Source organism: Citrus sinensis, chromosome 5, assembly GCF_022201045.2.
Source record: "Citrus sinensis cultivar Valencia sweet orange chromosome 5, DVS_A1.0, whole genome shotgun sequence".
NCBI lineage: Eukaryota > Viridiplantae > Streptophyta > Magnoliopsida > Sapindales > Rutaceae > Citrus > Citrus sinensis.
In genome coordinates, this window is record NC_068560.1 from 20,277,450 (window position 1) to 20,291,779 (window position 14,330).

A 14,330-nucleotide genomic window follows, 5' to 3' on the forward strand; every position below is an offset into this window, starting at 1 on the left:
TCACTTTATTGTATTTTCTTTTCCTTTCGAAAGGCCTTTATTATAACATATATCTGAATCAAAGAAATTGCTGAAAAGATTTCAAATAACATTTCATTGTGATATGTAAGAAAAATATGTATAAAGAATGTTGGACCATATGCTGTCAGCTGGCAAAACATGGCAGTCTTGACAATGTTGGACCATATGCTGGAAACAAATTGAACAGTCACGTGTTCAGCGTTCTCTCATTTGGTCCAAACATTTCAATCGATATGATATTTAAATATATCAATTACTTAGACTTAAAAAAAATATGTGAATCATGGCTATAGGTCCTCTAAGAACGAGTATTATCTTCCATGTATTACAATGTATTATTCTTCCTAAATACAAGCCATGTATGATAATTTAACTTAGTGAATAAACCCCATGCTTATTCTCGGTCCAACAAAAATTGATATTTTCTCAATATAAATGAATGTGAACATAAAAATAGGAAAACATCACAAAAATAAGAGTTCATTTTTATTACATTGTTTATACAATGAAAATTACATGATGGAATCAAGTCTCATTCAGTTTACATGATCCTTAAACTTCTGTGGTGGCATGCCTTTTGTTAAAGGATCAACAATCATCAATTTAGTGTTAACGTGTTCGATGACCATTTTCTTTTCTTTAACACGTTCCCTAGTGACTAAATATTTAATGTCGATATGTTTACTTCGACTTCCACTTTAGTTATTTTCAGCTATGAAAATTGCAGCTAAATTGTCACAATATATCTTTAATGGCCTTGAGATTGAATCCACAATTCTCAGCCCATATATGAAACTCTTCAACCATATACCATGTGAGGTAGCCTCAAAACAAAAAATGAACTCAGCCTCCATAGTGAAAGTAGCAGTCAAAGTCTGGTTTATACTTCTCCAAGATACAGCTCCACTGGCGAGCATAAAAATATATTCAGATGTTGATTTTCATAAATCAACACAACCAGCAAGGTCTAAATCGGAGTAGCCAAGTACTTCCAAATTATCAATCCTTCTACACATAAGCATATAATCCTTGGTCCCTTGAAGGTATCTCATTACTTTCTTTGCAATTTTCTAATGGTCTAAACATGGATTACTCTGATATCTTCTCAAGATTCCAACAACAAATGCTATGTCAGGTCTTGTACAGACTTAAGTATGCATCAAACTTCTAACAACAGATGCAAATGGAATATTTTTCATTTGTTCCCTTTCGAAATCATTTTTGGGGCATTGGTTCAAATTGAACATGTCACCCTTCACAATAGGAGTTATACTAGGAGAACAATTTTTCACCCAAAATCTCTCCAAGACCTTATTGATATAAGTTTCTTGAGACATACCCAAAATTCCTCGAAATTTGTCTCTATGGATCTTAATGCCTATGACATAAAATGCATCACCCATATCTTTCATGTTAAAATTCTCAAAGAGAAATTGATTTACCTCATGAAACAACCCCTTGTTATTGGTTGCAAGAAGAATATCATCTACATATAGACTAAGGAAACAAATCTTACTCCCACTGACCTTTGTTCATATACATCAATCCATAAGGTTCATTACCAATCCAAATAAAGAGATAACATCATAAAATTTTAAATACTACTCACGGGAAGCTTATTTCAATTTATATATGGATTTCTTAAGCTTGCATATCAAATGTTCACCATCACTAGAGGAGAATCCTTCTGGTTGTTTCATATAAACCCGTTCCTCTAGATCTCAATTGAGGAAAAAATTTTTCACATCCATTTGATGTCGTTCCAAATCAAAATTAGCAACTAATGCCATAATGATACGAAAACAATCTTTCTTCTATACAGGAGAAAAAGTCTCCTTGTAATCAATTCCTTCAATCTGAGCGAATCCTTTAGCAAAAATTCTTACTTTATATCTTTCAGTGTTACCTAATGAGTCTTTCTTTGTCTTGAAGACTCGTTTACATTCTATGGCATTTACATCATTAAGTAACTCAACATGATCCCAAACTCCGTTGGATGACATACAATTTATCTCTTCTTTCACTACATTATACCATAAATATGATTCTTTGGAATTCATGGCCTGTGAAAAGGATTCAAGATCATCTTCGGCTTCAATATTATAGTCAGATTCTTGCAAATACACTATATAATCACTAGAAATTATTGGTTTCTTTATTCTAGTAGATCTTCTTAATGTTAAACCAACATTCTCCTAAGGGGCATGTTATTCAATTGGTTGCTCAAGAGTTTCAAGTAATTCTAGAACAACCTGATCTACTAGATTATTATCAACAACTTGTAGAACTTCAACAATTGATTGTACAACACCTGTTTGAACTTGAGGAGTGTTATGAATTACAATCAGTCTATCACTTGAAGTGGAAGGTTGAGCATTTAAATGATCTTTTTCAGAAATAATATTTTGAGATCGATCAATCCCATTGATCAATTCATTTTCAAGAAATTTTGCATTTCTCAATTCCACAATCCTATTACTATGAGATGGACGGTAAAATATGTACCCTTTAGACCTTTCAGCATATCCAACGAAATATCCACTAATGGTCCTCGGGTCCAGCTTCTTTTCTTGTGGATTGTAGATTCCCACTTCAAATGGGCATCCCCAAACTGTATATGTCGCAAGCTCGATTTCCAACCTTTTCATAATTCAAATGGCATTTTAGAAACTGCCTTGGTTAGAACTCGATTTAATATATACACAGCCGTCTTGAGTGCTTTAGTCCACAAGAATCTAGGAAGTTTAGAGCTACCAAGTATATTAAGCACAATGTCTAGAAAGTTTGATTTCTTCTTTCTGCTTCACCATTCTAGTTTGGAGAACTAGGCATAGTGTATTGGGTAACAATCCCATGTTGTTAAAGAAATTTCGCAAATGAACCTGGTGCTTGCCCATTCTGAGTGTATCTACTATAATATTCCCTACCTCTATTTGTTCTCATGATCTTAATTCGCTTTTAAATACCTTAAAAGCATCTAATGCTTCATTTTTATAATTAAGTAGAGATAAATATATCGTGAGTAATCATCTATAAATGAAATGAAGTAGTTCTGACCATATGAGTCCATGTCTGGACTATAAATATTCGAATATATGATTTCTAACTTTTCTAAACTCCTTTGAGCACATTTATTTCTTTTGTTGGTCTGCTTTCCCTTTATACAGTCCACAAAAGTATCAAAATCAGTAAAATCCAGAGTATTAAGTTCTCCATCATTTACTAATCTTTTAACTCTTTCTATAGAGATATGACTGAGTCTCTAATGCCACAAAATAGAGGAATTTTCATTTATAACACATCATTTAATACCAGTATGAACATGCATTAAAGTATAAGAAATATTGTTTTGCAAATTAAGGTGAAGAAGGCGACAATGTATCATTCCCAACAAGATCAAATTTACAATATACATTACAAAACTTATCTGAATTGTTAAAGGAAAAATTGAGTGGTACAAGTCTTGAAACTGAAACCAAGTTTCTGGAGAAACTTAGAATAAAAAATGTATTTTCCAAAACTAAAACAAAACCAATGCTCAAAATCAAACTGCATGTTCTGATTGCCTACACGTGTGAATGTATCTTGTTTCTAGAAAAGATGCATTGCTCACTTCTCACTAACTTCCTTAGGTTTAGGGTTAGCAATTTAAGGGCTTTAGTCGGGTTTTTTCAAGCTTAGACCCAAGTCCATGTTATTGTCATTAGGCGCAAGCCCTCTAAAAGCCCATCCAAACTACTTGGGCTAGGCCTAAGCAGGCTTGGGCCGGACTTGGACTTCCATGAATTTTTAAATTGAATCGTCACACTTGACTGCACACTCGTTTCACGTTGTTTCTCAATCTTTTTATCTTTTAACTGTCACCCCAAGCAGTTCTACCACCGCCGTTCGAACCAGTACTAAAACAAATGGGAATTGAGTGCAGAGAGTTATTGGGTATGACTTGCATGCGATTGGATATGTTAGGCTACTGCTTTGAGATAGCAATTTAGAAGAGACGAATTGATGAGAATAATGAGAAGAAGTGGCCAGAGGAGAAAAGAGAGTTTTAGAAGCAATTCTTATTCCCTATTAAAGTAGCAACAGTTCCTTATATAAGCCAAAGAGATCCTACGAAAATAATAATTCCTAATAACATAATAACTTAATAACTAAACCTTAACGGAAAAGGAAATAATGCAGATCTAAGACTAGAATTCTAACAGGATATGTTTTGGAGTGGTAAGGTAGTGGTGGCTTGTGGCTGTCACGGTGGTTAGGGTTTGGCTTTATCTTCAAATTTTTATGTTCAATTATTTTGTACATTTTACTAGTTCTTGGCTAAGAAATCGTGGGAAATTTTGAATGTCAATTGAGGATTTAACGTGTTTAATTGGTTTACAATTTCGAATGTAAGGTGATTGATTAAATGTCTATTAGAGGATGTATAGTTAAAACGCTATTTTTATCTACATAATATGGGAGAAGGCGTTTAATTAAATGTGTATTTGAAATTTATATAGTTCAATTACTATTTTTCTCTGCATAATTTAGGAGAAAATGGTTAGACCCTGATACCTTTTCCCTTTTTTTCTTTCTTGGTGACTGGTTTAGTTACTTTGACCAAATAACACAAGTAATATTATTGGTTAATGATGCTTCATTTCCTGATGGGTCATTTTAATAATTATACCTTTGATATTAGATTAATATTCTTATTTATTTTGGACTCACCCAGAAGGCAGAGGCTGAGACAAAGGCTTTATGTGAAAATTCTCTCCTGGAGTTAGTAAGTTGCTTTAATTTCTTTCAACGTTTGCTTTTTTGGTTCTCTGTTCAATTCTCGATTATGCAGAGCACTGATCTAAAATTTTTATGCTTGTATGATAGATTAAAGGAGCTTGACTTGGTTTTGTGCTCCTACATTTTGCAAGTTGTAAGAGCTGCTTCAAATATTTTGTTGTGATAAAATAAATGCTAGCTGGCTAAAGCCTCAAGCTATTATATTATTTGGTCTACACTCTGCTTCGCGGATATTATTTATCATTCATATAAATTAAAGCAGCTTTTCTTTAACTTTATTAGCTACAAAACCTGCAATTTTGGCAACATAATCTTTTGAAAATCACGACCATATTTCACCGTGTTGACTCTCATAACTATGCTGTTGCTTGCAGCATCAAAATATAGAGAACTAGAGATGAGAAGGCTCTCTAACTTTTAGTGGCTTCTCATTCGTACTTATGTTTTGAGACGGATTGCCTTCTTTTCTGGCATGTGAGTTACAAATTCGGGAGAGATAGTCTCTTTTTTATTTAATAAGAAGATCAACTCATGTTTGGAAATTTTTGTTTTTGTGCTTTTATATTAGAAACTATTTCAATAATTTCATTATTGTTGAATGGCATGAAACTTGCAACATTCATAGAAGATTTTTGGCTATACAATAATTGTCGGAGATACCAATGCCACAATCTGTGGTTAATTATATTTGTTAATTACATGTGCTGTAAACTGATTTTTTTTTTTTTCTTCTCCTCAACTTTCCTTATGATGTAATTAGTTTTTATTTGTGTAATGTTGTTTTTAGGTACTGGAGAATTTGGATCTTGCAGCTGAATGAAGGTTTTAGGTATCCAATATGTTGGACTTTGGTGCAAGTGTTTTGGGTGACTGCGTATCTTAAGATATTTTGCAAAATTTGGCATCGGTGTAGTTTGTGTCGTTTGTATATTTCAACTATTGGGGTGGTCGTACATTTTATGGTTTAAATGGATATTGTAGTCTTAATTTATATTAAATTTCATGTATTTTGTTATTTATTAGATTTTGTAACTGTTAGTATTAGATTTTAAATTTACTTTGTATTTGCAATTTTTTTAAAATCAAATTTGTAAAATTTGGGGATTTACAACAACAACAACAACAACAACAACAACAACAACAACAACAACAACAATAATAATAATAATAATAATAAAATTTAAAATAGTGATATCATTAATAAAATTTTTAAATAATAGCCGCTAAAATATGTAAATTTTTCTACCAAAAAAACAAAAAAATGCTGGAAATTCAAATAAATTTAATATTTTCCTTAAATTATGGTGTGACATACTTGTTACTTATAAAAATTGTCGTAAATTGCATGATAATTTTTTTATCAAAAATTTATCATAAAAGAGTGACAGATATATAGACGATAGGTAAATAAAAATATGCAGTCTCTTTATATCATTTATTGTCTGTTTTCTTATAACGTAACATTATATACACGATCAAATATTCAAATTGTAAGGTTTATAACATCTTAATTTCCATTAAACCCACTAATAACATTAGTCATTTATAAAAATGAAAATGTGCAGGCAGTTAGAATTTCTTGTATCCAATCAAAAGTAATTAACATTTTCTTGGGGATAAAAAACATTTGAGGTGTAGTTAACATTTTCATGAAAAGGGCATTTTAATTGGCAGGAAGTAATTACAGCGTGGGCTCACCTGATGTTCTTACAAACTAAAGAGTAAACTAAAATTTTATCTTAATCTTGCCAAATAAATTGTTTAAAGAACTGTAAAGATATGATTATGAGAGAACTAAGAGTTTTAGAATTTTGGTTCCAGAAGAACAGAACAGTAGCCATTAATAGACCAATATATTACAAGAAATATTGTGTAACACTACTTTGTGAGTAAAGCAAAAAGCACCGTGCCAATATTCTATGGGTAAAATTATATCTATTTCACATAAAATAATCTTCATCATTGAAACAATCTTCTTTTCCACAAGGTTTAGAAAATGGCAACCACTAAAATGGAGATGAAGATTGGAGAGAAAACAAAGAATATGAGTGAGGTAATAAAGTGAGAGAGTAATAGTAATATTAATGATTTGTCTCTTTTTTTGAAATTGAAAAATATTGGAGAGACATTGAAAAGAGGGAAGCATAAACTATCATTTTAAAAGTTTTTCAATATCTATTATCATTGTTCCAATTATCATTAATTAACTAGTGTCGTAAAACCTCATAAATAATATAGAATTTCTTATAAAAAGACTTCCAATAAAAAATATATATAAAAAGACTTATTATTAATTTACTGATTATTATGATGATGATGATGATGATGATGATGTCCGTTACGATGGGTAAGCATGGCGAATTCCCTTTAAAGATGATGAAATGAACAAGATCAAAGAGTCTGTGTGAAGGTGCCATAATTGATCCTCGTTGCAGACGTAATTAAGAGGCTTTAAATGTGGTCCGATGGACTTTAAATTAAAGCTTAAAGTGCACTTCCATAATCTTTCCACCAAGCTTTATGACTGTACCGCAACAATGAATGATGACGAGTCTAATGGTCACCACGGAGGTGTCATTCTCTAGTGCGAATATCATAATATTTTATACTATTGTGAAACCGCGTCTGCTCCATTTAACTTATAATATTGTCGAAAGTAATGCTAAATCGGGGAGTCTCCTCACGCGCAGTTAAAACTAAATTGTAGTGCATGGTAGGTACTAATTATTATATCTGAAAGAGCATTTTTTCAAGGATCGAATAAAGGAACATTAGGTTTTTATTTCTGTCACCGGTACCCCACCGTAACATCTACACATTAGCATAATACGGGAATGTTAATTAATAGCTAATTAAGGATAAGTATGCATGGTGGGTACTAATTATTATATCTGAAAGAGCACTTGTTCAAGGATCGAATAAAGGAACAATAATTTTTTTTATTTCTGTCACCCCGCCTTATCGTCTATATATATTAGCATACTACGGGAATGTTAATTAATAGCTAATTAAGGAGAAGTCTTCTCAAACGAAAACAGAATCTGGGGTGACCAACACTGTTCAAATATTCTTTCTGCAAGTTCTTCAAGTTATATATCTTCAGCGACTCAGGTTATTGTTCGAACCTTACTGAAAGAGTCAAATCGGTTTATGTGTCCGTATGTACGTAGCTACACAGATTGATAATTTAATGATGACATCTACATTACTATATGCTTTTCTTTTTGTTTTCATTTTCTTTTCTTTTGGGGTAAATTGTCCTCCTTTTAACGAAAAATTTATGGGGTATATAAATATAGTGCTTATCTACTCCAGGATTCTAGAGTGGGTAATTTTTAGTATAACTATATATAATTTCTAAACTTACTATCCTTGTTGAATATAATCAGCTGATATTTTAAATAAATTCAAAGTTACTAATGTTTAGTGCAATTTTGCTCGATATACATGTAGTAACGCAATTATGCATGAAACTTTATTAATTTATGCAACACTAATACCGCTTAAAATTAAAGGGCTATTGTTATCGTTGTAAGGAAGAAACAAAGCGCGTGTATAAATATTTTTTGGAACAATGTCTCACTCAGAGATAGAATACGGATCATCTTCAACCGCAACCTCAGAAGCACATAATTCGATACAAGCCCCCGAGTCAAACGCAGGTAATCAAGCTCTTTATTTCTCTCTCTCTCTCTATGTATATATATACACATAAGCAACAACGTTACAAAGTTATAAATGGGTGAAAATGGCAAATTATAATGTTGTAAACAAGATCGAGAACTAAAAGCTAACTATTTATATACGTGTATTGAGTTTCTAATAAGAAATCTCACACTCTAATAAAGCACTTCAATAAAATATGGAATGGATTTTTTTACCATGACTAGTTAGAGAAAAACAAATTGATATATTTACTTACAAGGAGTTGTTTAAACTTAAGTTTGCTATGTACTTGATGCAACGTGCTCTATACACGCCCTGCAGCAAATCTTACGGTGGTAAGAGGACAAATTGATGCATAGTGATAGATTAATAAGGATATTTTCAGTACTTTGTTGATAATGAGAATACCAAAATAAAAATTCTCTTTGATTATAAGAGTATCTACAAATCTAGACGGTTAAGCCTTCTTGCTTGACATAGTGCCAAGAAATAACAAGAGCAACTGAAATCTGAAATTTATTCTATATAAAGCATGAACATCAAATCTCAAATTCACTAGTAAGCTTTTAAAGGTATAAAAGATGCTTATTTTTACTAACATATAACCCAAGCCTCGCGTGTGACCTAGAATTACAAATTCAATAAGACAAAATACTTAAACAGTAAAAGTATTAATATGAAAATATATCAAATGAGATATTCCTACAACAGATAAACTATTTTTACTATGATACTTGTGCATCCCGCTTTGCATCAGTACTTCGTGTTTATATGATGCGTTAATTGTTGAAAGTGATCAATGATGTTGTCTCGCAAGAACTGGAGAGAAGACGTACCAATGGAGAGAAGACGTACCAAGTTCGTGTCCCAATACCAGACGGAGTTGCGGCTAATTCTGCACAACCCCCCCAAAATGGTAACTTGAGTGTCGAATATAAACAATACTGATTTTGTTCCTATTATATGTGTGATTCAGCTTCTTCATGCACCGCTAATCCTTACAAAAGGTGTAACTATTAATTGTTGCAAGAAAGGAACAATGACACATCTTCATATATGTCTACGATCTCTGGAGGCAAACAGTGTGCATTCAACTTCTTCATCTTCAATCCAAATACCAAATATGAATACGACAACTCGATTCAACTTGCCATCCGTTCGTCTACTTCAAGGTGAGTTCTTACATACATTAACATTCACGCATACAATATTGGCTTATTATCATATAGAGTCCATTTCTAATTACGAATAAATGAGAATGGAGATAAAAAGAAAAAAAATATATATATATAGTAGTTTCTTGTCAGGAATTTTAAAGTGCGGGAAAATCTGAAAAAATTTTAAAACCATACAGTTTTAAAATTTTTCCGCACTTTAAAATTCCAGACTGAAATATTTCTCTGTCTCTCTTTTTCTCTCTCTCTCTATATATATATATATAAAAGTTTGGATTTGTTAAAAGACAATAAATATTGAACTGAAAACTGATGTTTTTTTTTTCTCTTAGTTCATCCTCTAATTTCATAAAATAAGGGAACCCTTATTAGAAAAGGTCTATGTCTACACACACAATATATTATAGTCATGCTTAGATCCGGACGCCTGCGTGGAATTTTAGTGTATATTCACTATTAAACCATAGGCTTTATCTTCAATTAACTATCGAACCATATTTATATGTGTGTGTCTCTATATTTATAAGGATCATTAATGGATATTTTGAAGGGTGGGTGCCTAATTTGTTTATCACCAAAAATGAGTTGCAGATAAAATGCTGTACAGCCACAAATGTGTGCCTCTCTATAAGGCTGCGTTAAAAGGTGACTGCAGAGAAGCAAAACGTATATTAGGATACGATCATCAGTTCATGCTACGTGCAGCTATAACAAAGAGATGTCAAACTGTTCTTCACGTTGCAACAGGAGCAAAAAAAACAAACTTTGTAAAGCAAATGGTAGACTTGGGACAAGACGATTTGCTAACATTGCAAGATGAAAAAGGAAACACAGCGTTCTGTTTCGCTGCTGCTGTTGGAAGTGTAGAGATTGCTCAGTTCATGCTGAAAAGGAATCCAGATTTGTTGACAATCCGAGGTGGTGCGCAGATGACACCGCTCTACATTGCTGCTTTGTTTGGGCAAAGTAAAATGGCATCATTTTTATATCGTCAAAAAGAAGACAATTTGACACCAGACGACCTAGAAAATATTTTTTTTGTCTCCATCGAAAGTGGTTTGTATGGTAAGAATATGTTAAATTTCTTCTTTTCATTAGTTGATCCCCCCAAAGAAAAGCTAGTTTTTTAGGAGAAACCTTATCGATTTAAATTATTTATAAAATTTTATAACCGTTTGGCACTATTCTACAACTAATAAGAATTGGCCAAATTTGTTGCACATATTTCATAATTGAGTGCGGCACCATTCTAAAGTGGTTTTAAATGTCAGTAATTCCTAAAATATTGTTATCGAACAAAACTTTGTTTTTGTCTTTTTTATTCCATATGAAACAAAACAAAAATTGTTATTTTATTTTATCAACACGTAGGACTCCCATTTTCCTTAATTTTTTGAACAGAAAATAGGTAGACAAAACTATGTCGAGGCTTAGGGATCCTAGGCCGAAAAAGAATTAGAAGATTAACTGACAGATAGCTCATCTTTCTTTTCTTTTCATTCTTATAACTGTAAATTTTATATTTTGGCTTCGTCATGTACTTACACTGTTGACATTATTATGGCCTCGTTGAACCAAAATCAGTTTGGAGAGCCATGTTTCTACTGTTTTACTAAAACATTTGGGTGAATTGATTAGATTTGGCGCTGAAATTGCTAAAGAAGAATAAAAAACTGCTAGCTGTGGCTACTCACGTGAAATATGGGACAGCTATGCATATGTTGGCTAGAAATCCCTCAGCATTTACCAGCAGTGGTCCAGGACCGTTGAAAGGTAGTTAAGTTTTAATTAAGCTTAATTAAAGTTCATACACCTGTTGTGATTATACTCAAACTTTATCCATCTATGTGAGATCGATCAATATAAGCATGGATATTTTTTTAACTTTTTAAAAAATCCTGTAATTGAAGTTGGTGGATCCCACTTAACTTGCCAAGTGACAGGTTCTTATTGGTCAAGCGCTCTATCTTATCACATTGAGGTAGTATGTTTGACCCTCCTGCTTAACTTGCCAAGTGACAGGTTCTTATTGGTCAAGCGCACTAACTTATTATACTGAGATAGTATGTTTGGCCCACACAAATTTCTATACTATCTATGCATACAAAATACGACAAAAGACATAAAAAAAATTTAATTTACCATACAAAATAAACTAGTTTTCCTCTCTTCGAATATTAGTAACCTAGTAGGCTAGTAATACAGTAGATGATTATAGTGCATATGAGTTACTACCTCAGGTGTTGGTTAGACCAGTAACACTATTAATGGAATATGTTCCTCATCATTGTTACATAAAAAAATAGTGTGGCTCACTTGTGGATAAGTCTACTCCTATAAAAGCCTATGAATCTAACTTAAAAGTTGGGTAAAAAATTGAGAGTTCGCTTGTATTATTAGCTGATGTAACGATGTTTTCCTCATGCGAAGAAATTGGATCGAGTTTTGATAGTGAATCATGATGATTTACTAGAATGAACTCTTAAATGATAACTTATAATTGTTTCTTTTAGTTCCAGGAATGAAGTTCATCACCAACAATACAGACCCTTCATCTCAAGCACTTGAATTAGTCAAATGTCTTTGGGAAGAAATATCAGAAAGCACGCACGAGGACGTCTTGAAACTTATCAGCAAACCTTCAAATTTATTATTCGATGCAGCTCACTCAGGGAATTTCAAGTTCTTGGCTGTGCTCATTCGCTCTTATCCTGATTTAGTTCATGAATTAGATGAAGAAGGTCGAAGCATATTTCACATTGCAGTTATGCACCGTCATGCAGAGACTTTCAAACTAATATATGAGATAGGATTCGGTAAGGAGTTGATAGCAACATATGTAGATAAATCTGGAAATAACTTACTGCATCTAGCAGCACAGTATTCAAATCCAAAACCAATCAGTAAGGTGCCTGGAGCAGCTCTAGAAATGCAGCGAGAATTAATAACTTTTAAGGTAAATGTTTTATTTATTATTTCACCTTGTTCTTAGTCAACAATTACTTGACTTATAGCTAGATACCGCCCGTTGGCCCTTTGATCATAACAAAGAGGTTTCCTACCCACAAACTTTTGAGGGAGAAGTTAATTATTATTATTATTTTACCCAATTCAAAGTACGCACTTTATAAAGTGTAAACATTAGCACCTCAGAATTTTTGTATATATTTATCTCTTGATATTGCATTTTAATTGAAAATGGTATTAATTGGTAGGAGGTGGAAACCGTCGTAAAACCGTCGTTCAAAGAAATGAAGAATAATGATGGCAAAACACCATGGGAGTTATTCACCGCTGAGCACAAAACGTTGTTGGAAGAAGCTGAAAATTGGATGAAGCGTAGAGCAGAGTCATGCTCGATAGTTGCAACATTAGCAATTGCCGGGGTGTTTCAGGCAGCTTTCACTCTACCAGGTGGCAACAAAGATGGAAAAGGAACGCCCAATTTCCACTCAAAGATTTGGTTTCATATTTTTGTTATGTCAGAAGCAATTGCATTTTCCTGCTCTTGCATCTCAATGTTGATGTTCTTGTCCATTCTGATCACGTCCCGATACAGAGAGAATGACTTTCTGAAGCTGTTACCATTCAAGTTGATATTAGGACTCCTATCACTCTTCATAGCTTTAACAGCCATGATGCTATCCTTTAGCTCAAATTTTTTCTTGGCTTATCGTGATAGAATCAATTGCTTCTCTATGCTTCCCATTATACTTGTATTTCTTCCCGTCGCTCTGTATCTTCTTCTGCAATGTCGCCTTATGGGAGACATACTCTATTCCACTTGTCGCCCTAGGTTTCTCCTTGAAGGAAAGTATTGAAAGCCAGAAATTTGTACTCCAATTGTTAAGTTTGAGGAAAAGTCTTGAACCTTTAGAAGAACAGAAAAGGTTAAGTGCTTCATGAACACTAGAGGTTCTCTATTTAATAGTGGGGCCAAGGCTCCTCATATGAGTAAGTATACTTACATGATTGATAGTTAATAAATGAAAATGTAATAATTAAATAAATCTTGACTATATATAAATAAAAGTGCGTATGTGTCAAAACATCTTTTAAAATTAAGATATAATCGGATCATGAGAATATTTTATTCAGGCAAGAAATATTTTTAAGTAAAACTTTAATTTAAATACAATATTTATAGGTGTTTTTTAAGAAAAAAAATTAAATAGATTTGGATGGATGTATAAGAAATAGATATACATCAAGTCACGAAAAAAAACACACAAAATTAATAATCAAAGAAGAAATGCACATATAATTAGATACTATTGTACGTAGTTGCGTTGGAAGAAGCTTAAAACTCATCAACAAGTGACTTGAATATATAATATTGTCTTGAATTTTTTAAAACTAAAGGCATCAGATCATACCATACATTAAACTAATGCTTGAGTGGTGGGTTTAAGAAATTATACGTGTTGAGTTAACTAAGGTCTTTTGATTAGAAAAGTGATCAAACTAAAAGAATGAACTACTTTATTGTAAGTTATTTGAAACTACTTCAACAGTTTAATCTTTTCATCATATGTTTTAATCTAATTTTTGTCCAAGTAGTAATGGTAAAGGCCAAAAGAGTGTTAAATTTATTGCCTTCACTGCACTGTATGAGAGAGAGAGAGAGAGGAAAATTGAGAAGAAGAAATTAGCAAAGTGATAAAAAGTATATCAAAAGAAAAAGAC

General features: G+C 32.5%; 1 protein-coding gene across 3 annotated transcripts; it reads left to right on the forward strand.

The window, feature by feature from the left end:
• The first annotated feature begins 7,815 nt into the window (after positions 1–7,815).
• Positions 7,816–13,573, forward strand: LOC102622827 (uncharacterized). Of its 3 annotated transcripts, none has more exons than XM_052442187.1 (8): positions 7,816–7,914; positions 8,319–8,465; positions 9,287–9,385; positions 9,504–9,641; positions 10,236–10,709; positions 11,283–11,417; positions 12,158–12,600; positions 12,860–13,573. In XM_052442187.1, exons 2-8 carry the CDS (start codon positions 8,378–8,380, stop codon positions 13,463–13,465), a joined length of 1,983 nt encoding a protein of 660 aa, XP_052298147.1. In that variant the 5' UTR covers positions 7,816–7,914; positions 8,319–8,377; the 3' UTR covers positions 13,466–13,573. The 3 variants fall into 3 exon arrangements, with proteins under 3 accessions (XP_052298147.1, XP_052298148.1, XP_006471545.3); XM_052442188.1 differs by having other exon boundaries at positions 12,164–12,600; XM_006471482.3 differs by lacking the exon at positions 7,816–7,914 and having other exon boundaries at positions 8,349–8,465; positions 9,500–9,641.
• The last annotated feature ends 757 nt before the right edge of the window (positions 13,574–14,330 follow it).